Source organism: Phyllostomus discolor, chromosome 9, assembly GCF_004126475.2.
Source record: "Phyllostomus discolor isolate MPI-MPIP mPhyDis1 chromosome 9, mPhyDis1.pri.v3, whole genome shotgun sequence".
Lineage (NCBI taxonomy): Eukaryota > Metazoa > Chordata > Mammalia > Chiroptera > Phyllostomidae > Phyllostomus > Phyllostomus discolor.
This window is the reverse complement of record NC_040911.2, coordinates 40,479,745-40,505,371: the sequence shown is the minus strand read 5'-3', so window position 1 is coordinate 40,505,371 and position 25,627 is coordinate 40,479,745. Positions and strand designations below refer to the sequence as shown.

General features: G+C 45.2%; 2 protein-coding genes across 5 annotated transcripts in view; one reads left to right on the top strand and one right to left on the bottom strand.

Moving 5' to 3' along the window:
* Window positions 1-15,469, top strand: part of ENOSF1 (enolase superfamily member 1) — a 33,010-nt gene extending 17,541 nt beyond the window's left edge. For 2 of the 3 annotated variants that reach the window (XM_036009243.1, XM_036009245.1), the window contains 10 exons: window positions 47-85; window positions 495-577; window positions 1,382-1,416; window positions 4,187-4,274; window positions 6,629-6,763; window positions 9,788-9,829; window positions 10,624-10,751; window positions 11,015-11,116; window positions 13,500-13,581; window positions 14,209-15,469. In XM_036009243.1, coding sequence (XP_035865136.1) covers window positions 47-85; window positions 495-577; window positions 1,382-1,416; window positions 4,187-4,274; window positions 6,629-6,763; window positions 9,788-9,829; window positions 10,624-10,751; window positions 11,015-11,116; window positions 13,500-13,581; window positions 14,209-14,310 — 836 coding nt within the window. In that variant the 3' untranslated portion in view covers window positions 14,311-15,469. The remainder of the gene's footprint in view (window positions 1-46; window positions 86-494; window positions 578-1,381; window positions 1,417-4,186; window positions 4,275-6,628; window positions 6,764-9,787; window positions 9,830-10,623; window positions 10,752-11,014; window positions 11,117-13,499; window positions 13,582-14,208) is intronic. The other variant, XM_036009244.1, reaches the window with a different exon arrangement.
* Window positions 15,094-24,089, bottom strand: TYMS (thymidylate synthetase). Of its 2 annotated transcripts, XM_028524296.2 has the most exons (7): window positions 23,741-24,089; window positions 21,949-22,022; window positions 20,842-21,016; window positions 18,466-18,567; window positions 17,570-17,745; window positions 17,070-17,141; window positions 15,094-15,703 (listed from the first exon to the last, which is right to left on the bottom strand). In XM_028524296.2, exons 1-7 carry the CDS (start codon window positions 23,946-23,948, stop codon window positions 15,566-15,568), a joined length of 945 nt encoding a protein of 314 aa, XP_028380097.1. In that variant the 5' UTR covers window positions 23,949-24,089; the 3' UTR covers window positions 15,094-15,565. The 2 variants fall into 2 exon arrangements, with proteins under 2 accessions (XP_028380097.1, XP_028380101.1); XM_028524300.2 differs by lacking the exons at window positions 20,842-21,016; window positions 21,949-22,022 and having other exon boundaries at window positions 23,741-24,000.
* Window positions 24,090-25,627: the final 1,538 nt, after the last annotated feature.

Genomic DNA, 25,627 nt, shown 5'->3' with positions numbered 1-25,627 from the left:
AGCATTTGTTGTCTAAGAGAGTGATGATGCTTTTTACTTTTTCCAGAAATACTGCAGAAAGGTCAAGTTGGTAAAAAAGAGAGAGGTGGGTTATGAGGAAATTTCCTGCATTATTTTTTGTCATTGTTTACTTTTGACTGTCTCTGTCCTTTTGGGGTTCACATTGTCCTCCCAAATGCCTCATGCCCAGCAGCCAGGTCCTCAACAGCCAGTTGAATCTGGACAAAGAAGCCTCCTGACTGTGGTTTGACTATGCGGGGAGGCCCTTGGCTAGTGGGCAGTCCTAGAGGGTATCCTGATCACTGTGTAACCACCCCCGCCCCGTTTGACATCTTCAGAATGTGCATGATCTTTAATGCATCCTAGAGCTGGACTAGGGGCTGGGTGCAGGATCAGAAAGAGATTCTCTGAGGAGCAGCAGCTTAGCTACAGGCAATCTAATTCTGAAGGCCCCTGGAAAGAACAAAGTGTTGACGAGCATTGTGTTTCCACAGAAGAGCAAATGCTAATGCATGGCTACCCTGCCTACACCACATCGTGCGCCTGGCTGGGGTACTCAGATGACATGCTGCAGCAGGTGGGCATTTGAACCCAATCTGGTAGACAGGTTTTATATTCCTGGCTTCCTGGAAGAGTTTTAATATTTTCTTGTTAGCCTTTCTAAATCCTTATGGCTCCGAGGCTTCACGCTGGAAGTACTTTTGCTCAAGCAAAAGCAAAGCCATTCACTTTGTGGACACAGGACTCGGACACGGGACAACTGGGACTCTGTGACCAGTGACTCCCACTTTGGGTTCTGAAAGCCTAGGATTTGATTCCCAGGCAGAGGTAGCAAGGTAACATTGTGCAGGTTACACGTCATCAAGCTGAGTCTCAGGTTCCTCATTGTGAAATGGGGAAATATTTTCTTACCTCATGGCTGGATATGAGAATTCAGAAAAATGCTGTAAACTGTGTGGTGTTTGCAGCACAGTCATCGTGTGGCTGACTTATCACTCTTTTCCATCGTACCATACTCACCCACAGCTGGGTCAGAGAAAGGCTAGATACTGTTTCTTACTCTTACATCCATTAGTTCTATGGATGCCACAGAATATAGCTTTAAAAAGAGGGATATAAAGCCTCCACTCCCCCTCCAGGAATGTTGTGACAATTAAAGAAACAGTTACCATAGAAACGAGGAAAAAAGTTACCCTGTGAGTACAAAGAGTTATGCTTGTTGGCTAAGCTGTTTCTGCTCTGAATTTCAACAACACATGGCTATTCTTCTGGTTCCTGCTAAAACCAGTGTTCGTGAAACCAGATCAGAAATGACTGAGGTGCTCAATAGACTGAGAGAGCTTTTCAGTGTATGCTGATGGCTGTGCTCCTCTCCCCGCAGCTCTGCACGGAGGCCCTGAAGAGCGGCTGGACCAGGTAAGTTATTTGTGTGATAATGAACCTGACTCTTCCAACAGGCAGCATGAGAGGCTCAGTAATGGAAAGGAACCAGGATCAAGAGGCACTAAGAAGGCCAAGATTCTCTCAAGAGCAGTCTGGTGTGTAGAGATACACTAAGAGGCATTTCAGCTTAGGCCATGCTCTTTTTCCAAAGATAAGAGGTGAGGTGATGGCCGAGCGGTTCAGGTGGTTGGAGCCAAAGTCCCATACACCAAAAAAAGGTTACAGATTCGATCCTAGTCAGGAAACATTACCTGGGTTGGGGGCGGTCCCTGGTCGGGGAGCATATGGGAGGCACCTGATCAATGTTTCTCACATCGATGTTTCTCTTGCTCTCTCCCTTCATCTTTTTCTAAAATCAATAAACATATCCTTGGGTGAGGATTAAAAAAAAAAAGATAGACTTGAATCCTAATTAGAATCATAGAACATCAGAGTTAAAAGAGACCTTGGAGATCACTGGTTTCAAGCACTTTCCAGCGTAAGCAAATTCTTAGAAATCCACTGGAAATCCATTCTTTACTATCACTAACAAGCGTTGATTGAACTTTTAGTTGAAAACCTCCAGAAGCAGCGAGTTTAACTTTATAAGGCACTTTTGCATTGTTGGAAGGCTTCAAGTGTTGGAAAGAGCTTTAACCTCTCAAGCCCTTTGTTTCCATATAACTTTCAGTCACTAGTCCCAAATCTTCACAGAGTTTCCCAGAGCCAGGCTCTTGAGACAGCCCGTCTCTTCCTCTGGGCCGTGTTCTATCCAGACTAACCACCTGCCCTTTTCGCTATCTCCCTCCTGCGTGGTTATGGAGCCCTGGGCACCCCTGGTGTCTGCTAAAAGACCTCTAACACCTGCTAAAAGACCTGCTAACACCTCTGGGTTAACCAGTTGTCAGCGGCCCTAGGTTCTGACATAGTACAGGACACAAAGGGACCATCCTCTCCTCATGTAGTCAGTGTGAGTCCATCATTGTAGCTAAAGGTGGCTCGTTGGCCTGGGAAAAATCACCAGGCTGTACATGACTCTCAGTCAGTCTGGCCACCTGGCTGCCTGCTGCTCAAAGTGTAGTCTGTGGAGCAGGTGCATGAACCCTGGAGCTGGTCAGAAATGCAGACTCTCAGACCTCTCCCCAGACCTGCTGCATCGGAATCTTCATTTTAACATGACTCCTGGGTGATGTGTGTGTGTTTGAGGCGGCAGAATTCTTATGAACCCCTCAGCTAAATGCAGGGTGGTGATTGAGAATTTGAAGGAGGCAGCATGATGTGATAGAAAGAGGCTTATACATGTGATGGGTTCGAAATCAAATCTTACCCTTTTCCCTCATTGCCTGCTAGTATTTGCTGTGTGATCATGGGCAAATTGCTCAACCCCTCTGATCCTCATGTTCTTTCTCTATAAATCATGATTCTCCTCAAAGTTGCTATCTGAAAAGGACCAGCACAATCAGGATTCACAGCAGGTGCTCAGTACATGCTGGCACCTTCCCTCTGGCACATACCCAGGAAAGGTTGGCACAGCCATATCTGGTGAGTCAGGGAAGGCTGAGGGGAGATTGCAAAGACCTCCCATCACAGGAAGCCCGCATCCAGAAGCTGAAGCCCTCTTCTGGGATAGAAAGGTGTTTTGTGCTGAGCGGAGGGGAGAGAATGGCAGCAGGTGCCTGAGTGTGTGTGGTGTTCCGCAGGTTCTTTTGTTGGCACGGAGGGTGGGCATCATACAAAGTAGAGGGAGGACCTCAGGTTCTATCTGGAGCAGCAGACTTGATGTTGAGTGTGCAGGGCAGGGAGGCTGGTGAGCAAGGGAGAGGATACCAGCCTCACCCGTGGTACTGGCACCTCTTGCACATTGCGGTGTTATAGTCAGAATGACCACACCTCTTCTGACCAGCAAAGCAACTTCAGCAGAGTCATGGGGAGCAGTGTGGAGGCCCAGGTCTGGAGAGCAGTTGGGAGTCAAAACAGATTAAGGGAGCCCCTGCAGTGGCCAGCTATGATGTAAAGGAGACCTCTGCTGCTCCCTAGTTATGTGACCAAGGCCCCTGCACCATGGGGTCCCTGTGGCCAACTACTCACTGAGTTGATTTTGGATGAAGCCCTCTGGTAAAGGACCATGCAGACAGGGATATTCTGTCAACTCTACTCTTCATTCAGGGTGTGACAGGAAGGCTCACTCGGCTCTCCTTCCCAGTCCGCTCTCTCCTCTTTAAGTCTATGGCTTTCTCATCCTTAATTCTTTTTTTTTTTTAAATTTTTATTTATTTATTATTTTTTAGAGGGGAAGTGAGGGAGAAAGAGAGGGAGGATAACATCAATGTGTGGTTGCCTCTTGCATGCCCCCTACTGGGGACCTGGCCTGCAACCCAGGCATGTGCCCCAACTGGGAATTGAACCAGCAACCCTTGGCTTTGCAGGCCTGTGCTCAGTCCACTGAGCTATACCAGCCGGGTCATCTTTAATTCTTTTTCGTGGCACAGCAAAAACTCAGTTAATGTTATTAAAGTCTAATTGCTCTCTCCAGTTTCTTAACTTTAGGTCAGTAGGTAATTTATAGTCATTGCCCTGTGACAGTGAGAAAAGAGATACTATTTGTAGAATTTATTCTCAAGTGATTTGTCTGAAGATTGGGAAAGAGCAAGAAGTCACTAGAAAATGTGATCTGTGAATTATTGACAGAGATGATCACTTCTACAGAGAATCCAGTTATCTTTGCTAAGTCAGGGCACATAAACCATCAAACCAAATTTTGCAGGTTTAAGGTAAAAGTTGGTGCCGATCTCCAGGATGACATCCGTAGGTGCCGACTCATCAGAGACATAATTGGACCTGAGAAGACTTTGGTAAATATCTTCTCCTCCCACTGAGAAATAAGCAGGCTTACAGGAAGTCTTTGTCCAGGGCCAAACTACAAATTTCCAACAAGGATTAAAAAGCATTAGGAGTTTTGAAACTGAACGCCAGAAGAAATACAGCTTTGTGGTTTTGTTACAGCAGGAGAATTCTTTTAAAAATAAACAATTGCAGGGGCTCATGGTTAAATTTTTTTTTAGTCTTCAGAACTAGTGAAGATCAGGATTAGGTATAATTCCTTCTTGCTAATATGGATGCACCTGAGCAAGCAGACAGTTCTCCCATGGGTGCCCCACTGTGCCCCGGGGAGATTAATTACTCAATCTCACTTCTTAACAAGTCTGCCCCACACGTAGCTCACCAGGTAAGTGGGTCTCAGGAAGCCATTGTTGAAGAAATGCTGGAAATGTGACTGCGATATATGAAAGGATCAGTATGCCTAACTGTATAGTCTTGAAAACATTTATTACTATGTGTGAAGTATTTTCATAAAAGGAAGTCACACTAAGATGTTTTTATGAAGTTTCAGAGGCTTGTTTCCTAAGTTAAAATAGAAGTTTGGAGTCCTTGACCTAGGATCAGATGTCCCATTATTGATACATGAATTAATGCTACTTTTTTCTTATGAAGTCATTGTCATCTAAATTATTTATAATAATTGACTCTGGTGTACTGCCCTCTGGTTCTCACAGTGCTCTATGGAGCACTCTTACCACATGGCGCATTCTCCTAGAGCAGCAGCTTTCAACCGGTATGCCACAAAAACGATACTTGACTATTTAGTCAGGGGCACTGCCCTCTTTTCCCTTGGATTGTCAAATAAAAAAAATGACAACAGCCAACACAACAATAGCCATCTAGTGTGAATGCCCTGTCTTGAACCATAAATATGTAGATCATATAATAGAGTTGCATCTTATTGGTCATGTTGCATAACAAGGCTGTTTCTAATTGGTTAATTCTTGGTACCAGAGATACTTATGTACAAGTATTGGCACCTGGTGTTTTTAAAAGCTTTTACTTATTTTTAGAGACAGGAAGGGAGGTAGAAGGACAGGGAGAGAAAAATCGATGTGCAAGAGATACATTGATCAGTTACCTCTTGCACACTCCCAACTGGGGATCCAGCCTGTACCCCAGGCATGTGCCCTAACCAGGAACCAAACCAGTGACCCCCTGGCTCACAGGCTGGCACTCAACCTACTGAGCCACACCAGCCAAGGCAACACCTGATTTTTTAAAAAGTCACTTTGGAGCAAAAAGTGTAGGTAATTACTATCATTTTTTCCATAAATTAATCAAAATTATGTCTAGTTTTTGTCAGATCAGCAAAAAAATATATATTTTTGGTGTGCTATGGAATTTTAGTAATTAGTTTATGTGTGCCATGAGATGAAAAAGGTGCAATATCGCTGTACAAGAGATGGCTGTTTCTGTGTCTCTCTTCTGGAAGCATGATAATGTCAGGGATGGAGGAGCCCTTTGTTAGTTTCTGCAGACCCAGCACCTGGCTCCCAGGCAGGGTCTCTGCACAAAGAGAACTAGGGCCTTGGAGTAAGGGGCCTAGACTTAAACTTACCACTTACTTGACTTATTATTCGTAGGCAAGTTACTTTTCTGCATGTCAGTTTTAGCTGTAAAATGGGTTAATATGAACTGTTTCATAGAGTTATTATAAATATTAAATGGGGAAAATGCATAAAATGCCTAGTGGCATAGATGCTAAACTAATGGTGGAGTCTGGTTATTTATTACTACGCCAGAAACATGGTAGGCAATAGTCGATAAATGATCACTGACCAAACGCAGTATTGGCTGTGCACGATTTAGAATGTGGTAAAACGGTTCCCATAAACAATGAACACTGCAACACAAATGTATTTGGGTGGCACCTAAATGCAGACTGGGTCAGAGCTCCAGGGCCAGTGAACACTTGCCGAGGGCCCAGCCCAGGGCACTTCCGGACATCCCCTCCGAAGACAGACAGTACAGGAAGTCCTCACTTAGACGTCGTCAGTAGGTTCTGTGATTGTAGGTGAAACGATGTGTAAGGAAACCAGCCTTACCATAGGCTAATTGATATAAACAAGAGTAAATTTCCTGCAGCATCTCATAATTTGAGGACTTGCAGAATCTGGAGCCCAAATTCTGGTAGCTGTGGCTGCTCGTTGATTCCCTTTGTTGTGGCTGCATGCTGGTCCTCCAAAGATGGAGTGTCAGGCTCCTTAGGGGAGCCTTGCTCATCAGTTGGTGTTACTAGTGACAGCATTTCCTTTCTGGGAGCCATAGCCCTGCAGCAAGGTCAGCCCCTGGCAGACCTCACCTCCCAGGTCTCTCCTTACAGATGATGGATGCCAATCAGCGCTGGGATGTGCCCGAGGCAGTGGAGTGGATGTCAAAGCTGGCTGAGTTCAAGCCACTGTGGATTGAGGAGCCAACCTCCCCTGATGACATTCTGGGACACGCCACCATCTCCAAGGTAGAAAAACTACAGCTGCTGCTATCCTGTCGCTGTCACGTTATTTTCTGTTTGGTTTTCCAGGGTGGCCACAACAGATCCTAAAATTCTTTCCCCTACCCTCCTTCACTTTTCCTGATGAAGTAGGTGAAGTAATTGTTCACTTCAGTTTATCAACTGACCTTATTTCTATTTATTTTAGAGAAAGTAAATGGCTAAAAGCTGAAAGGCTACCAACCATCCTGTCAGTGTTGACAGACATGGTTCTCATGACTACAAATAGAAATCTGATTGACACTAAACATTTTACTCACTGAGAATAAAACAAAAAATGTAGATTCCTCTGGATGACTCAAAAGAAAAGGCTTGCTCAGCTGCGCCAAGGCCAGGCCTCCCCGAGATAAGGCTGTCTGCCTGTTTCCCTCATACCAGGACTCTTCTTGCACAAACCCACCCCGACTGGGGGCTGGCCATGCTCCCTTCCAGGGTTAGTTAGAACCTGACTTGTCAGAACATCTGAGAAACATCTCATCTCTCAGAGAGTCTCCCATTAGCCCAGCTAGCAGCACGAATATATAAAACCAGAATGCCAGTTGGTTAATTTAGAAGGAAAATTGTAACTTCTGGGAGATCTAGATTTTGTATCCTCTGACCAGCGCAAGCTCCATGAGTAGCCATATGCAACCGAAGGCTACTGGATGAGTGAGGAATCAGGGCGGGAACTGGTTATGGGGTTTGAGAGTGTGGTGACATCAGACCGAGGTGGCCCAACACACCCATCTTTGCAGTGCAGATATACCTGCCTCTGTCTGGCCCCAGCCACGCTGAGGCTTAAACCTCCCTAGACAGTACTTGTGCAGGCCCCGCTAACATACACCTCTGACCCCCCTTTCATTTTTTCATCTGATACCCTTTTCCCACCATACTGTGCCATTGAGTTAGTACGTTCATTTGGCTTAAAGGCCAGCCCCACCCGCCTAGGAGCCTAGGAACAGTTTTTTCTCCTTGAGGTGACCTGGCATTGCTCTACTCTCCCCACTGTATGTGCTGCTCTTAAAATTTCCCTCTGAGCACAGTCTTAGTCCCCAGTTCCAGGAGGGATGCCTCATTATGTACCTACATGAAGTCTCAGGTCCTACTGGGATGTGGGGTCCATGTCTCTCAGTAAATCAACATAAGATTTCCATATATTCAACACCACAAAAACCCGTGTTTAAGGAGTGCCCTCCATTTTCCCCACTTTACAGCCTGGCTGGAGAGAAAACTAGGATCCATGGAACAGACAGGCAGAATGTGGGGCCAGGGCTCTGAGTGCTGAGGGCAGTAGAAAGAAGATAGGAACCTCTGCCACCTGGAGGGTCTCCTCAGAAGCTCTCCTGGGCTTCAACCCTCCAAGGGTGTGTTTACGTGGGGGAGGCCATCCCCTCAGATGCATCTGAAGAAGGTGGGGAAGAGAAACTGAGGCTGGGGGAGCTGAGTGAGCCAGCACAGTAGGGCCACGGAGGGACCAGTGGAATGGGAGTGCGTGGTGGGGGCTGTGGAGACGGCAGGTGCGTGGGGCCAGGTTATGGGTCCACCTGCTCAGAAGAGGCAGCGGAACACAGCACAGCACCTGAGGTTCTTGAATGAGAGAAGGGGAGTAAAGACGATTTGACTGGTAGCAGTGTGTAGGCTGGGAGACGTGGGGGTGTAGGAGAGGTGAGGAATGGGCAGAAAGAGAATGGAGGCTGGGATAGGGGCTAGGGGGCTTTTGCATTAAGTGGGGAGGAGGGCAGCTAGAATAGGGCAGATTGAGGAAATATTTAAAGGAGGAAATAAAATTTGGTACCTATTCAGAGTTAGAAACATGCTTTAAAGATAGTAGGATGAATAAGTCAAATGGCTGTTCCTCCCCACCATCCTTTTACCTCTCCATCCCCATTTTCTTTTGAGATAAAGGACCCAGCCTACTTAAATTGGGAGTGTCAGGAACCATAAGCTGTTGGTGCTAATGGCACCTTGGTGACCAGCTGCTGTAACTCCTGACTTGCGGGTAGTCTGTTACTCACCCAAATCCACACATCTTGTTAGAGACAGGCCAGGGAGTGGAACAGGAGACACCTGGTTCCTAAATTAAGAATTTTCCTTCAGGAAAGTCAGCATACCTAGCGATTCAGATGCCTCCACTGGCTCTGGAGTCATCTGAAATTTCAAGCTCCGGCTCCACAACTTTCTAAACTTTGATCTAGGACAGTTAATACACCTGTGCGCCTTTTCTCATCTGTGAAATTGGGATCATGATGGCTTCTGTCCCACTGGGTTGTGATGAGGAGTCAGTTGACTCAGGGTTTTGCACAGAGCCAGATAAGCGCCCAGAAACTGTTAGCCATTAGCCTCATTGATATTGTTCCCTAAACAATGGGAAAGCCAAGCCAGGGAGAAACCAAAGATGCCTGAGGGGAGCGTGTGGCTGTGCAGTCCCAGTGGGGCCTGGGGAGGTGTGGACCTAGAGCCCAGGTGGTGGGGAGTAAAGTAGCTTCAGCAGGGAAGACAGAAAGAGCAGTATCACCAGAAGATTCGAGTACCTCACCCCCTGAACCCAACCTGTGAAGCAAGATCTGTAGCCACCCACTGAGCTTGAAGGGACAGGGTTCTAGAATAACCACTGAAGGGGGAAAGAAGATGGGAATAAAGAGAGTGGTGAACTATAAGAAGGACTCAGCCAGGGGCTGAATAGCTGGTGTCTGTGACAGGCCGACGGGCCACAGTGGCTCCTGTCGTCTCCCTTCCAGTTCCGCCTCACTGCCGGGCTCCAGACAGAACCTGCAAGCCGGAGCCAGGAAGGGAGCAGCATGTGATAAGCACGGCCTTTCCCCTCTGCAGACGCAGGCAGCCCCTCCTGTGTGCTCGCACTTCCCCTTGACTGCCTCGTGCCACTCAGCGGCTGGACATCCTTTCCTCAGCTCTGAATAGTTAAACATTAAATAAATAGCTCTAAATTTTAAACACTGAACATTCAGTTCAAAAACTTAGGAAAATAACACCAGGTTGCCTTGTATTTTATAGGCATTGGCCCCATTAGGAATTGGCGTTGCCACAGGAGAACAGGTAAGTGACGTGTCTGTGGGGTCAGTGCACCCCAGCCACCTACTGATGACATTGTCATGTTAGGCTATAAAACTTGTTGTATCTTGAGTTGGGAAATTTTCATAATCTTAGAAATCGGATTGTTTTACAGCACTTCATTAGTATGAAGAGTCAGATATAGTCAGAAGTTTCTGGATTACTCTAAAATTCAATGACTAAGGTCATTCTTATCAAAGTGTCAGAAAGAAATTTATAAGGCAGCAATTTAAACTTGCTATTATTGCAAGGGCATACAATGCACTGTGTGGTTCTGGGAAAGCCAGCTTCCAACTTGAGTAAACATGATTGCGTTCACATTTTGTGCTTACAAGCGAAGCACAAGTGCGTGCCAAAACCTGCGACAGCCAGCCCAGGAGCAGAGCACGGAGAGGGAGCAGAGTCTCGGTTTTCCCAGCAGAAGGAACAGTGCTGCTCTGCCATGGTTCTGTTTTGTTGTCCGTGCCACCTGCTCATTGCTGTCACTGTATTTCACCCTGATGCCTCATTTCACTATGGCAGTTATTCCTTAAAAGATAGCAAGCAGTGTGACTTCACATGACTCACTGTTCCACCAGCAGACTTGTAAGCAGTGAGCAGGCAGTCCCCACCTGCGCAATCAGAGCATGCCTAATGCCAAGTGAGAACAAAGAATACACACAGTGCAGGCGTTCTGAAGGTCACTAATGAGTGACTTAGAATTGGTGTGTTGCCAGGTTTAGATATTCTGAAGGCCAAGGCTGATTCTTCTGTTGGTTTTATTGTAATTCTATTTTCAGTGCCACAATAGAGTGATATTTAAGCAGCTCCTACAGGCGAAAGCCCTGCAGTTTCTTCAGATTGACAGCTGCAGGCTGGGAAGTGTCAACGAGAACCTCTCAGTATTGCTGATGGCCAAAAAGTTTGGTAAGGGCACAGCAGCCTGGAGACCAAACCTCCATTTCCCCGACCTTGAGACACCTGTGGTTCCCTCTGTAGTTTGCCATTTTTTTTTTTTTTTGTCTTTTAGGCTTAATCAGGGAATCTTTGATGATTTTCATCTTGGAATTTCATCCCTAAACATTAACAAATGATTTAATCACTTGCAGGCAGTAACAAATACTGTAATCTTGCACCCCTTCCCTCTCTCTGCCCAACTGTTGGCATTCAGCAGCAACCTGCCTTCATTTCAGTTCCTGTTTGCCCCCATGCTGGTGGAGTCGGCCTCTGTGAATTGGTGCAGCACCTGATTATATTTGACTTCATATCAGTCTCCGCAAGCCTGACGAACAGGTGAGTAATATGGCATTAACTTCAGCTGTGTACTTCCGTCCAGGCCAGATCTTTTTTTTTAATAAATTGGTATTTTTTAATAGATTTTATTTATTTATTTTAGAGAGGGAAGAGAGGGAGATAGAGAGAGAGAGAAACATCTATGTGCGGTTGCTGGGGGTCATAGCCTGCACCCCAGGCATGTACCCTGACTGGGAATCGAACCTGTGACACTTTGGTTCACAGCCCGCGCTCAGTCCACTGAGCTACGCCAGCCAGGGCTTGGGCCATATCTTTTAACCCTGCTCTTGTGACCAGAGGCACTAAGAACCCTGCCCATTGGCACCCTCTGTGACTCAAAGACCAAGTTCGTTTTGCTTCCCCTTCTCCATGTAGGGCAGCAACAAGGAGACCTAGCAGTGAAATATTTTCTTTTAGAGGGGTAGGTTCTTGGTAATAGAATCACTGTTTAGGAGGTAAGTTTTCAACCAGATGAAAGCCGGAACTCCTTCCTCAACCAGCACCTGTTTCTGACTTTCTGAAGCCCTGCTGTCATCATAGGTGTGTTCTCCACTCTGTCCAAGCTCCTCTTCCTGAGTTTTCCCTGATTTGGTCACATCATTATTATTTAGTTCCATCTGATTTCTCAACAGGCCCCAGGTGAGCTTTAAATTAAGACAATCTCCTTTTAGTCGTCTATACACATATGGATTTAGTATGTTCTTTTCTCTTGGAATTAAATGTGGTGTCACAGAAAGATCCCTAGAAGTATGTAGTGAAAACAAGAGAATATGTGTGGCAAAGGTAAACACCAAACAATTCAGGATTGTGAGGAAGGAATGGGACTGGTCAGGGTATATAGGGGGCTTCAGTTATAAAGTACTGGCTTCTTTTCTAAGCTGGATAATGAGTAGGCACACACTGCCTTTTAATGTTAGAAGTATTTTATTTTTTAAAGGATTTTACTTATTTATTTTTAGAGAGAAGATAAGGGAGGGAGAAAGAAAGGGAGAGAAACATCAATGTGTGGTTGCTTCTCATGCACCCCCTACTGGGGAACTGGCCCACAACCCAAGCATGTGCCCAAGACTGGGAATCGAACCGGCAACGCTTCAGTTCACAGGCCAGCATTCAATCCACTGAGTCACACTAGCCAGGGCTGTCATAAATATTTTAAACTATAAAAAAAAATCCCAAAAGGACTCATGGACATGGACAACAGTGTGGTGATTGCTGGGGGGAGGAGAAGACTAAATGGTAGTAGAAAAAAATACAATAAAGATTAAATTTTTAGAAATCCCTAAGTTACTCTGATTTTGCCCCTCATTTCAGTTCTTGAAGGCAGAACCAAGGGGGTTCCAACCAACTTTGAAAGGTTCTGGTCTTGAGAGATGAGAAAAAATGGGTCAGCCCTAAGCCACCGTGCACTGTGACCCCAAAGGAGTAGGTGAAAGTGCCTCGTTCCACTCTCCGGAAAGCAGACCTCACTGCTCAGGAATGCCACTGTGCAAGTAGAGAGCCACAGGCAGACACCGTGCTGTCACACCTCAACACCGCTGCTTTGTAATTTTCTGTGTGGAACACTGTCCTCTGTTCAGTCCTCAAGGCCCACCTGTCTCTCCCAGGGGGCTGGTTCTTCATCTGTCTCTACAGATTATAGGTAGCAAACAGTAGAGTTGATGACTTAGCATGTATGTCCACCGAAACCACGAGACCCTCTTTAGCCAATTCCTTTGTGTAGCCCCCCCACAGGCACATGCCTGCCCCTCACAGCAGCTGTCATTAGCTGATGACTAAGGTTAGGCAGCAGAATTAGGCCACTTACCCCAGGTCACAAAACCAGGAAGTAGCTGACACCAAATATGAACAGGCTGGTCTCATTCTAAAACCTGTGCTCTTCCAAATCATGTGTGTAGCTTGAAGGGACCCCATTTGGTGATTTTAATCTATTCATCTAAATTTTGGCTAAAGTCACTCAAATAATCCCAGGTCTTTATTGAGTCTAAATTGATTCCTTTTGGGGTCATAAAACCTTTAGTTAGTTAAAACAGACTTCACAATTCAATTCATCCAAACCCCCACACTGCTATATTTCACAGATGAGAAGAACCGGAGGCACAGAGGTTGAGGGAAACATGGTTATTAACCAAGCCTTGACAAAGTCCACCCTTTCTTTTCTTAAAATATTTTATTTATTTTTAGAGAATGGGAGGGACAGACGGCAACATCAGTGTGGCTGCCTCTTGTGCGTCCCCTACTGGGGAACTGTCAATCCTTAGGTTTGTAGACTGGCACTCTAACTACTAAGCCAACCAGCCAGGGCTACCCTTTCTGCTTAATAGCTGGCAAGAAGTGAATTATCTAACTTAAGGCATTATTGTCCCACCTGATCTCTTCCTCCTAGGATGTGCGAATATGTTGACCACCTGCACGAACATTTCAAGTATCCTGTGATAATCAAGAATGCTTCTTACATGCCTCCCAAGGTGAGCTCGGGTAGGAAGGCCTCCCTGAGGAAGCCACTGCTGTATTGGTTTGCATGAGCTAGACCCTAGAGCACAAAGCTTTGACTCCTTAAGAGTTTATTTTCTTATCTAGAAAGAAACGGCTCTTTAGTTCATCAACCTCAAATTCCCAAGACCTGAAGGTCAGGGTGTGGGGGTAAAATTTTCACTGATGAGGCTTCTCTAATGTCAGCCTTTCCTCACAGGTTGAGTCCTTAAAATGTGCAGTCCTTGTGCAAAAAAAACAAACCAAAAGAAAAAAAAAAAGGAAAACCTGGCACCGACCACCAGATTAGTCAACTGACAAGTTTTAACTACAGCTATGCTATCTGGGCCATTTATCCTCAACATTTTCAAGAGATCAGGCCTCATTTTCATACATAGGGGCTCACCTATCAGAGGAAATTTGATCAGCTCACCAGTCCTGGGAAGTGGCCAATAGGGTGCCCTCTCCTCCATTTCAAACAACCAGAAAATTTATCTTAAAAATATTAACTCAGTTGCCTCTGGCATAGATTTAAAAGCATTTACAGGAGCAGCAGAAATACAGAAATGCTTTTTCTTCCAGGTGGTCACTAGCACTACTCCATTTTTCTTTTTGTCTGATAGGAAGCTGGTTATTCCACAGAAATGAAGGAGGAATCCGTAAAGAAACACCAATATCCAGATGGTGAAGTCTGGAAGAAATTCCTTGCTGCTCAAGGAAACTAAGTGTTCAACCCTCACACCCATTTGTTTTTTTAAGTGAAAAGGCTTAAAATTTCTTGGGTATGGTTTTACAAAAATTGGGAAAGAAAATCATCATACCAATGAAAACAAATTCAGCAGAAAGTCACATTAACCTCAGGAATCTGCTCAGCAATTATTACTACTTCTTTTAGCAAATAAACACACACTCTTTTACTTAATCCTTAAGCAAATTTAGATTTAACTAACTTGAAATCCAGGAAAATGTTCTTACACGATTTCTATCAAATGCTGGTACCCAGACATTAATTAAACTGTACTTTGAAAATAAGAAGCAAGTTGCATAATTTGTTGGAATGATTCCTTATTCTACTTAACACTTGTCAAAAATTAGCAGAATAAAAATAGTTCTGCAGCACCGTGGGGTATCTGGTATGCAACAAATATACAAAGATCCCCCTGAAGTGCTGCCACGTCTCTTTTCCAGCTCAGCCCACGCACCTTACAGAACTCACACCACACTAAAGCTCGTGAGGGCAAAGTGCTATGTCACAGACTGTCTTTTATAACCTTAAAAAAACCACTTATCTGAAATAATTTTTACTAATAAAATGTAGCTAGAATTAGATAAATCACAGAAAAAATTTTAAAATATAGTTTAGTCAGCATTGCTAAAACACATGCTACTTTCTCAGCAGCATCCAAACAAGAATACAGCATGTTTATTTAGGAGGGCTCAATTCTTCTGTTTTAGGCAGGAACTGTGCAGAATGACAATAGAGAATTAAAAACAAAAACCCAGATGAATGCAGAACAATTCTTTATTATAACAATGTATAAAACAAATAAAATCGTATATATTGATAACCACACCAACTATACATTATGACTGATGTTTAGTTTGCTCAAATTTGAGGGAACAGCTTTAATTCTTGAAATCATTAACCTTCATACAAACATGGGATTGAAATGCATGTTCATGTTTTTGTTAGGAGTGTGTACATTTTTACTATTCTCATTTTATTCATAGTCTCAGCATTTGCACGTACCCTCACTGGGTTGTTAACCGAACTCAAGGCCCTTTGTCACTAACAGAACCAGCACAGGTATATTTGCCAGTGGCACCAGTCTTAATGAATAACTGACAGGTTAGCAACTGATCTTTCACCTAGTTTCTTCTTACGTTAGAGCAAAAAAAACTTCCAACAAAGCACCCAAACTAACAACTAACCCCTAAGCAGACTCACAGTGTCCTTTAAACAACTCCTTTAAAAGCACTCTAAACGGCCATTTCCATTTTAATAGTCGGATGAGGATTGTACCCTTCAATCTTAAAGTCTTCAGCCCTGAAGTCATCGATTGTCTCAACTTTTCGAAGGATTCTGAGCTTTGGGAAAGGCCTTGGTTCTCGCTGAAGCTAAAAACAACGTAAGTGGGGAGGGTTGGCAAACAAGACAATCAAAATAAAGTTAAAAAGAAAAAAAAAGGAGTCATCTAAAAAAATAAAGATAAAAAAGGATAAAAACATAAGACCATTATTTTGCTGTATCTAATTCTGCTTTAATTCTGCTCCCCACATCCCTTCATGAAATAAGTACACAGCATTTTATCTACAGGGTGTAATACTGTAGACACCTTTTCCATGGTTATACAATACTGGAGCATAACTAAGTGATGCCCTCATACACATGCAGAGAGGAGGGTATTTTGTGGAATCATTCAGTGTCAGGAGCCTGGTGGCTCACCAAGTGTAAGTTCTTATGATTAATTGCTCTTGGTAAATTTATGAAGGATGGGCCACAGTCTTTTACTTTTTATCTGTAATTGTTGGTAGGCACTCAGAATGGTTACGTGAGTCCCATAATCCCCAATCCAACAGTCCCTGGCAGAAAGGGCGAGGAAAGGTGACATCTGTTGACAACAGAAAGGGAGGCACAGTGGCAATGACAGTGTGGACACAGGTGTCCTTAAGTTATTCTGTCCAGCATGACAGGGACAGCCAGAGAGAAGCATCTGTGTAAGCCTTGAAGTTACCCTCCAAGTCAAAGCAGACCGATTTTCTCAAAGGAGTCTTCTAAGCCTGGACCTAACCTGGAAGGCCCTAAAATGTTTTTAGTTTGTAATTTTTATTTAATTTTAGAGAGGGGAAGGGAGGGAGAAGAGGGGAGAGAAACATCAATGTATGGTTGCCTCTTCTGAGCCCCCTACTGGATATCTGGCTTGCAACCCAGGCATGTGCCCTGACTGGGAATCGAACCAGTGACCCTTTGGTTCACAGGCAAGTACTCAATCCACTAAGCCACACCAGCCAGGGCTGGTTTGTAATTTTTATCTTGGGTCTCTTTATGTACAGATACTCATTTTATTGCTATTTCAAATCATTTGTTGGCTGCTACAATTTATGGATTTGAACAGATTTTTGAAAGGTCAGACCTAAATATTGTATTTAGCATAAAATTAAGGCAGAACATTTGCATTTAAATTCTCTAAGTAAAAATATGGTTGGATGCCACCTCTGGGAAGGTCCCAAATTCTCTGGTCTGAATGTGGCTCTCCCTCTCTGACACTGGTACTTAGTCCCCCATGGCACATGTCACACTAGGTGTCTTGGTTGCTGAGACATGTGTCTGCCTTGTCTCTGGCCACCTGCCACCCACCTGTCCCTAAACTGAGGCTCTGCAGTCAAAGCAGGTCACCTTATCTCTGTCATAGCACCAGGAAGAATCAACCTTTTATCAAGAAACACAACCAATCTTCAAAGTGCGATAAATAACAATTCTTACCTGCATTTTCAGCAGCTCAATGTGATTCAGGTAAATGTGTGCATCTCCCAAGGTGTGTACAAAGTCACCTGGCTGAATGGCACGGAAGGAAGCAAAACAGTAAGTGTTTTAGTTTTAATCCCTTTACAACACACCATCACATCATTTCAAAACACATATGGAGTAGGCAGACATCTCAAAGCTTTTCAGAAAGTAAAGAATTTAACCAGTGTTGCTTTTAAAAAAAGTTAACTCATAAAAGTTATCTTGTATTATAGATACAAGATAACCTATATATAGGTTATCTTGTATATATAACCTATATATAGGTTATATAAACCTATATAAACCTGTTCATACAGACAAGGACAGGAAAGTTCCATGTAAAGTTACAAAGTGAGTCAGTTCATTTTTTATTTAAAACTAATAAGAATTCTGTGCAATTCATTTTTTTCGTGTTAAAGAATCCAAGAGCTCAGCACTTTAGACCAGCAACTACCCCCTTCCTAAGCATCGCCCACCTTTAGGCCGGTGAGGTGTGCGATCATGTAGGTGAGCAGGGAGTAGCTGGCGATGTTGAAGGGCACGCCCAGGCCCATGTCTCCTGACCTCTGGTACAGCTGGCAGGACAGCTCACCATTCACCACATAGAACTGGCAAAGGGCATGGCACGGAGGTAGGGCCATGGAAGGGAGATCTGAGGAGCCAGCATGGACAAAAATAAGGAGAGACGGTGGTTTTAAAAAGCGCAGCTATAAGCAAAGTAAAACAGGAGCGACGCACAAACCTACTCATAAGTGGGGGGTCATGAGAAAGAGCCACTGGGCCATAGTGACCCCTGTGACCCCCCTTTCCCTCATGGCAAAAGCACACTGTTCCAATCCCAGGAATGGCACAAACCTGACAGGGACCTGTCCATTAGCAGGAGCTTTCTGTGATGTGCGTTTACAACTGAAGCAACACCCTCCCATCTGAACTGAAATTAACTATTTGTGCTACCTTTACAGGAAGCATGAACTCATTTGCAGAGGCTGCAGGAAACTAGGGTGTTGGGAACACCCTTCTGTATTCCAAGTCTCTATAGTGCATGTAGATATTCCACTCAGAGTCTTTATTACACCATGGTAAAGCTTAATTTTAAAATACCATTGCTAAAAGTCTTAATATCAAGGTAAAGGGATCTGAAACGTCATCTGCTCCAATTTAAAATGTCAAAATCTTACAAGTATTATTATAGGGAATCTGAGGGTGAAAATATGGCCAAGTGTGATGTGCCCAGGGTCACCCGAGGAGCCATGGGGCTGGATCAGTTCCCAGGACCCGCCTCCCGCAGGAGGCCCCCTCACAAGGCCTCCTTGCCTCCCTATGTGCTAATCATACAGTGGGGACATGAGAGGATGGCCAGGACACTTTCCACCTTTTGGATTCCAAGCACACAGGATGATTCTTCTGTCATCAGGGTTGGTTTTGATTGTGTCAATCACCTTTTGCAGTTGGTCTACTCCTTGACCTGAATAATCTGTAGAATTACCAAAAAGAGAGAAAACGTGCATACATTTATCACAGCATCTCATGAGATGGCTTCACACGTTGTCTATCACACTGTCCTTCCACAGTTCCCTCTGGCTCATGGTTACAAGATAGCCAATGCACTCCATAAATTTCTTGGATCTCCCTGGGTTATATTGAATTTAAGGCCTGGTCTAGGCTCCTAGGTCTGTCTTCTGGAGCCATAACAAAGTCTATTTTTCTTCCTATAAAAATGTCCTTTAAATATTTGGTTGGTCATGGTGTCACCTCCTCTCCCTCCCCCATTTCAACACTTTCTTCCAGTGGTCCCCAGAGGACTTAGTCTCTACACCTGTCAACCATTTCTGTCATGCCTCACGGACATGCTCTTGTTTATCCGTGTCCCACAGAAACTACTAGGTCTTAAATAGAACATACAGTTCCATACACATTAATGACTAACAGAGGACTGTGGATTCCTTTCTGTGACCTTGACAGCATCCTTCCAACAGTTGCATCTAAAATTACAATTTAGCAGGTAAATGCCAAGTCATCTGTAAATATCAGCAAACCCGTATTATACCACTTTTGTACTTTTCTCCCATTTGTGGTTTCTGGACTTGAACTCCTGGCCTCCCTTCTGAAGCAGAACTGGAAGCTGAGGAGTGCGGAATCTCACATTCTTCTCTGGTTAAATTTCCACTCATCGGTGTCACATTGTTCTAGTCCCGCAGTTCTTAATTTTTTTGGAGGAAAGCTGGACACAGTCAGTTCCGGAAAGGTAGTATCAAAGGTTTTAAAAAGATGAACTGCAATGGAACAGTTCTGTATCTTGACTGTGGTGGTGGTTACACACCATGTGCTAAAACTGCATACCCACATGTGCTAATGAATACACGTGAAACTGGAGAAATCTGATAAGCTCTTGTGGATTTTGCCCATGTCAATTTGCACAAGATGTTACCTTTGGGGTAAACTGGGTAAAGGGTACAGGGACCGCTCTGTACTTGAACTCCTAATTATTTAAAGATTAAAACTTAAAAATAAAAAGGACAAACACTCCTACTGAAGTCCAAAAGCTGAGCATTCATGCAGTGTTAAACTGAGGCCATGATTTTATTAGGCCCCTTAAGCAACAATAGAGACTTGAACACTTGGCAGGATTTAAGGCACAATTTAGGCAGGGGAGCAGCTTCACAGACTGAGGTGTCCTAGGACAGAGGTTGCAGACCATTGACTTACAGAAATAATTTGGCCCACACAACACTCTTTAAAGTTTACATAACATTAAATGTTCCATTTTAACCATTTTTAGGCTTGCAATCAGTGGCATGAAGTACATTCCCAGTGTTGTGCAACCATCACCAGCATCCACCTCCATATCTTTTTCACCTCCCTAAACTGAAACTCCATACCTTGAACATTAACCACCCCCCGCCCCACCCCGGCCACCACCATTCTATCTATCTCTATGAATTTGCCTATTCCAGGTCTGCCCAGCACTTTAAAACTTAATGAAGTTGCCAACATTCAGATCTCACGATTACACAGAAAATGCATATTTTAGGCTATAATTAAAGAATTATGACAATATCAGGCTGACATCTCTTTAGCTGGCTGGAGATGTGACTGTCTCCTTTGGATGAGACTCATGCTCTCCAGGTGGCAGGTTTTTGCCCAGCCAGCAAACTGTCACCTGCACACACCATGTATGCACACACAGTCAGAGGGACACATCTGCTTTTGTAACCGGACTTAAGGATAAGTGGGACAAAGGGGCAAAGGACTAGGGCTGGACTCAGCAAGTGGCACCACCAAGTGACAAGGGGAGGTGGACATCCATCAGTGAGATGTTTCATCTTTCTCTACCAGCAGGGCGGAGAGGAGATGGTGACACCAGAAATGGCTACCACATCAGTGCCGCCTACAGTGTGAAGGGCCGCTCAGTGTTGAAAAGGGAGATCAAAGCCTCTGCAAGGCAATCTCTGGGTGTTTAGTCCCCCAGATGAACTTCCTACCTTATTCCCTGACACAGCAACCAAATGTGTTATTATTTGCTAATGAAACAAGGTACAGAAAGTGCCAAGCACCCAATGCTAATCACTGAGAGTGTGAGCTGACCTCCATGAAGTGTAGTTGCAGCCCCTGAACCTGAACCAGCCTCTCACAAGATTCAAGTCATGTATCAGCTCCCCAGACAGTGGCTTCTTATCCCCCACACTTCACTTGAAACCATGAAGCTATGAAGGGTGCTCAAATATCTGAGGCAGTACAGTCTCCTCACCTGAATCCATATCTTTGTATTCTGCCCCAAAATGCCTCCACTGAAAGCCATAAACTGGTCCTAAATCTCCCTCTTTTCTGCTAGAGAATCCCAGGCTGTCCAGGAAGTCACGGGACCCATTGGCATCCCAGATTTTCACTCCCCTGGCTGACAGTTCTTTAGCGTTCGTGGACCCCTGGAAGAGATGGGAGAGCAGAGCAGGTGAATTCACCCAGCAGACTTTGGAACCATGTGGGCTCATCCACCAAGAGCCCCCACCAAGCTGCCAACAGGCATTCAATACATCCCTATGCAGCCTGTCCTTTAAAAAAAAAATCCTCACCTGAAGATATGTTTATTGATTAGATAGAGATAGAGAGAGAGAGAGAGAGAGAGAGAAACATTGATTGGTTGCTTCCCATACATGCCCCTGCCGGGGATCAAACCCACAACCTTTCTGTGTACGGGACAATGCTCCAACCAACTGAGCCACCCAGCCAGGGCAGCCTGTCCTATCTTTAAGCAGGCTGGTCCCAGCCCAAACTCTGGAGGGCCTTCAGGCCAGTCTGATCCCTTCTCTGGAACACCCCCCCGCCCCCGAAAACTGTTTTCCTGTTCCTCTCAACGAAATTTTCTAGACTATACACCTCCAAGTCCTTTAATTATTCCCACGCCATCTAGTGGTTTTGTGTTTCTTAACCAAATGTGTTGTGTCCAAACATGATTCCCAAAAAGAAATTAATGTTTCACGTGCAATCTGTTGGGAGTAACTTAGAGCTGGTATATATAATATTTCTAGTGATTGGCCTAATCAGCACTAGCTTTCCTGGCAAATGGATGTCACATATCTTCTATGTGTTGTTATTGAATTACGTGTATCCCAACCTATACTTGCATAGTTGACTTGTTTTTGCCAAGACATGCCTCATGTTCATTTCTTTTATATTTCATCTTATTAGATTTGGCCCTTGTCATCCTAACCTGTATCCTGATTGTGCATCTAGGTCAGGGACAGACACCCACTGGCTCCTGGTATCTTCAGGTATGGTGTGCCATAATGGGTACAAGCAAGATGACAGTCCCACACAACCTAGGCTCTGTGCCTGCTTTCTAACTTCCCTTCTTTACCTTGATAAACCACAACAGCTCCTCCAAAATACCCTTCCAGAACACACGTTTGGTTGTCAGCAGAGGAAATTCATCTGAAAAACAGTTTGCCATATAATTTCAAAATGGGAGAACAGCACATGCCATCCAACTTTCTCTGTGGAAGAAAATTTCCCCAGGACCTTAGGCCCTGGAGTGACCATAGGACCTACTGGAAAACTGCGACCCCTACCAAGTGGGAGCCCTGGATCAGGGTGGAGCTCCCAGGCTGCAGGGCAAGTCTGAGACACAATTCAGACTGAGACTGCCCTCCTGAGCCCCGCACCCACCAGACACACAAGTTCTACATGAGATGGGGACAGGGAAAGAGCACCATCCACTACCCTGCTGGCAAGACTCCTTCACAGAGGTGTGAAGACAACATATAAAGCATGCCTCCGGAAAGCCTTAAGACTCCCAGGGCTATTCCATGATTATCCTGCCAAAGAAAACTTGCTCAGGGGCCAGGGATAGTGTATATAACGCTAGTCAAAACTGAAGAATAGTTTTTAAAGATCTACCAAGCAAATAACCTCTATGTTTTAGTTGTACCTAAACAGTAACTGTTTAAAGACTTCATATACATGATCCTATTTACTCTTCAAAACAATCCTCCCACAGGCATCTTTGTGATCTCCATTTTACAGACACCAGGAATGAATACGGAAGTTTGCATCAAGAAATAGGAAAATAAGAATGTAAAAGCTTGTCTTTACTCAGCTGTATAGTTGATATCCATGTAACCAGGATAAATTTTCCAAGCACCTAATTTTATCATTATTGCCTGAACATTATTTCCTCCACTCCAAGTACATGGGGAAGTTTAAGCCCAGAGAGGTTAACAAGTAACTTGCCCAAGGCCTAAAAATAGGAGGTGGAGTAAAAACTAGGTTAGTGGTTCATTGAAGGTCAACACTCCTAGAACTGCGGGAAGGTGGATCCTTCTCTGCTCAGCAAAACTCCCAAAGTTGTCCAAGGTAGTTCAGATCTTTTCCACTGCAGATGGAAATTTTCCATTTTCTAGAATGTGTGTGGGGTGCAGGGTTCACACCTGACCACAGCAAATCCGCTTTACTAATAGTGAGGGTCCCCCTTAAAACCACCCTCAGCAGTGTCAAGGATATGTGTCCGTGCACGACCCCACTCCGCCACTTTGTCTCCTGGAAGCCTGGCCCTAGCAACCCCCAAAAGACATTTCTTCCCAGGGGCCATCCCGTTTTAAAGGAAAAAACAAATAGTCACTTCTACTCGGACCATCGAGTTCTTGTTTCAAGGTGTAAGAGGAAAACTGGTTCTCGGGTCTAGAAAGGAAAAAAAAACGGTCGGGAACCCCAAGTTCCCGCCCCTGCCTCTCAGTTCACTCTCTTCCCGCCGTCGTTATCGCGCGCACAAAAATTGGCTCCTAATCTGAAAAACTGCTAGACGGAAGGGCCAACATTGAAGAGGAGGGGCGATAACCGGGACAGATCCTCTCCCACCCTAGTTCGGGCAAACACTACAGGATCGTACCCGCTTTGGGGGAGACAACATAACGGGGTGTTAAGTGCACAGGTCTTGGAGCCGGAAGGGCCTGCGTAGTTCTACCCCCCAGCTCTCTCCCTCCGGTCCGTAAAACTCTACGTAGATCGGCTCTCTAATTCATGCCTCAGTTCCGGCGTCTGGGAAGGGAGATTGGGACTAAACCTAGCCCGCGCCCCCCAGAGGTTCCCAGCTGCAGCTCCAAGCCCACCAGGGCGCCCGCCCGCCAGCCCGTCCCCGGCTAGGCCGCTGTCACCTCTCAGGCTGTAGCGCGCCTGCAGGCCGAACACCGACAGGGTGCCGGTGCCGGTGCGGTCATCTTTTCGGAAGCCACTACGGAGGATATGCTCAATCTGCCCAAGGTACTGCAGTTCCCCGTGGGGCCGCGGCTCGGTGCCCTGCTCCTGTGAGGCGGGCGGCGACGGCGGGAGCAGCTGCGGCCGCTCGGGGCCGGAGGCTGGCATGTTGCAGGCGTGTCTGCAGGCACCCGAACAGCGGTGCGCGGAACGTTAAGACCACTTCCGAGCGCCTTTTTTTTCCCCGCCATCCTTTCAGCGACTCCGCCCCTTCCTGCCCCATAACCTCCGGTCTTTGCGCCGCGGAGCTCACTGAGCTCACGGGGTCCAAAACGGGGCTGTGCTCGGGAAAGCACAGGCTTCCCAAAACGGCCGCATAAATGTAGCTCGATTTAAAAGTTGAGAACTTTAAGCTTAGAAAGCAATCCGTATCTTGGTGCATTTGGCCGAGAAAGGCCGCTGTAGTTGGAAAGTTTCAGGGTCGACCGCAACGTTCACTGATTAAAGAGAGTTTGGAACAGTCTGCAAGTACTGGTGAAATACAGGAACAAACCCTCCTTATTTGAGCTGTTTTCTTAAAACGGGGGGGAGCATGCTAACAAGTGATTTGCATTTTCATTTCCTCCCTGAAGTCCCAGCTGGAGCAAGTGTAATAAAACAGCTTATTTACATAGTTAATGAAACCAGAAGTTCTTAAGTTTTTAATACAAAAATTGCAGTTTTAGGGAAATGTTTATAATGTAAATACGGTGGGTGGGAACTAGTTGATAATGAGTTTAAAATGTACTAATACAAAAGTGCACACAAGTATAACGGTGCAGCCACGGCGGGGGTGCAAATAGGGATAAGAACTCAAGGTGTTCAGGAAATACTAGAGAAAAATATATGTATGATGTCCTCAGTCCCCCACCGGTTTGAGCTGGGGGATGGGACATATGAAGTAGGGCCATTGAGAGCTGTTTTGTGTAGCAGCAGCAATGCATCTAACCTCTGGCATGGTCATTTAACTATAACATTTAACTGGTTTCATAGCTATGTTAAATATATGTGGCCAGGCTTTGAGCCAGGGGGATGGGAGTAACCTCAACCCAGGATGTAACTGGGAAGCAACTCCCCCCCAGTTACAGCGCCTGCAGGAGAGCTTTGAGAAGATTGGCTCCACACGTGGGGCCATACCTGCCTGGACTTGCTATGGCAGCCCAGTAAACCTGGAAGGATACAGGAATGCTGGCATGTGTAACTGATTATGGGAGGAGTCAGAAATGGGGCTGCAGAGTAACATGGGGGTGTGGGGGGTAGGGATTTAAACCCAGGTGTCGCAGCCATACCCAGGTCAGGACTAGGAGGCTTTGGAGGAGTTGGGACCACCTGGCTGTGACAGGAGGGGGGGCCACACGGCTTCAGGGACAGTGAGGACCACATGGCTATGGGGTGCTCTCTTTTGCCACGTGGCTTAGGCAGCAGGAGAGACTTTGGCTGAAACAAAAGGGGTAAAAGGACTCTTGCTGGTAGGCCATGAGAAAGTGCCACATGGCTTTGGATTAACTGGAGATTGTAGAGGCAACACAGCTGATGGTGCTGGGAGCCTGAATCACGAACTTCTACTTCTTTTCCTGAGATAGGGTACCCCAGACTGGGTGAAGGGAAGAAGGAAGGACTGTGTGTATTTGTAGGTATTCTAAAGAACTTTAGTATTTTGATGAAGACATTAAGTCATTACTCTAAGTCTATATAACTTTTAAATAAATAATTCCTTTACTTTTCACCAGTCTCTGGCATTGAGAGACATCTTTCCTCTGGCAGGGAGCAAAGGGAACCTACTACGGGGAGGGGAACCCCCAGGGAAA

Bases quoted from the DNA above. Each gene is read 5' to 3' on its own strand.
- TYMS (XM_028524296.2), bottom strand. From the start codon at position 23,948: ATGCCAGCCTCCGGCCCCGAGCGGCCGCAGCTGCTCCCGCCGTCGCCG. The intron at 22,023-23,740 runs GTGACAGCGGCC...ACTGTTTTTCAG, and splicing joins GGCGCGCTACAGCCTGAGAG to ATGAATTTCCTCTGCTGACA. The intron at 15,704-17,069 runs GTAAGAATTGTT...CGTTGTTTTTAG, and splicing joins TTGAGCTGCTGAAAATGCAG to CTTCAGCGAGAACCAAGGCC.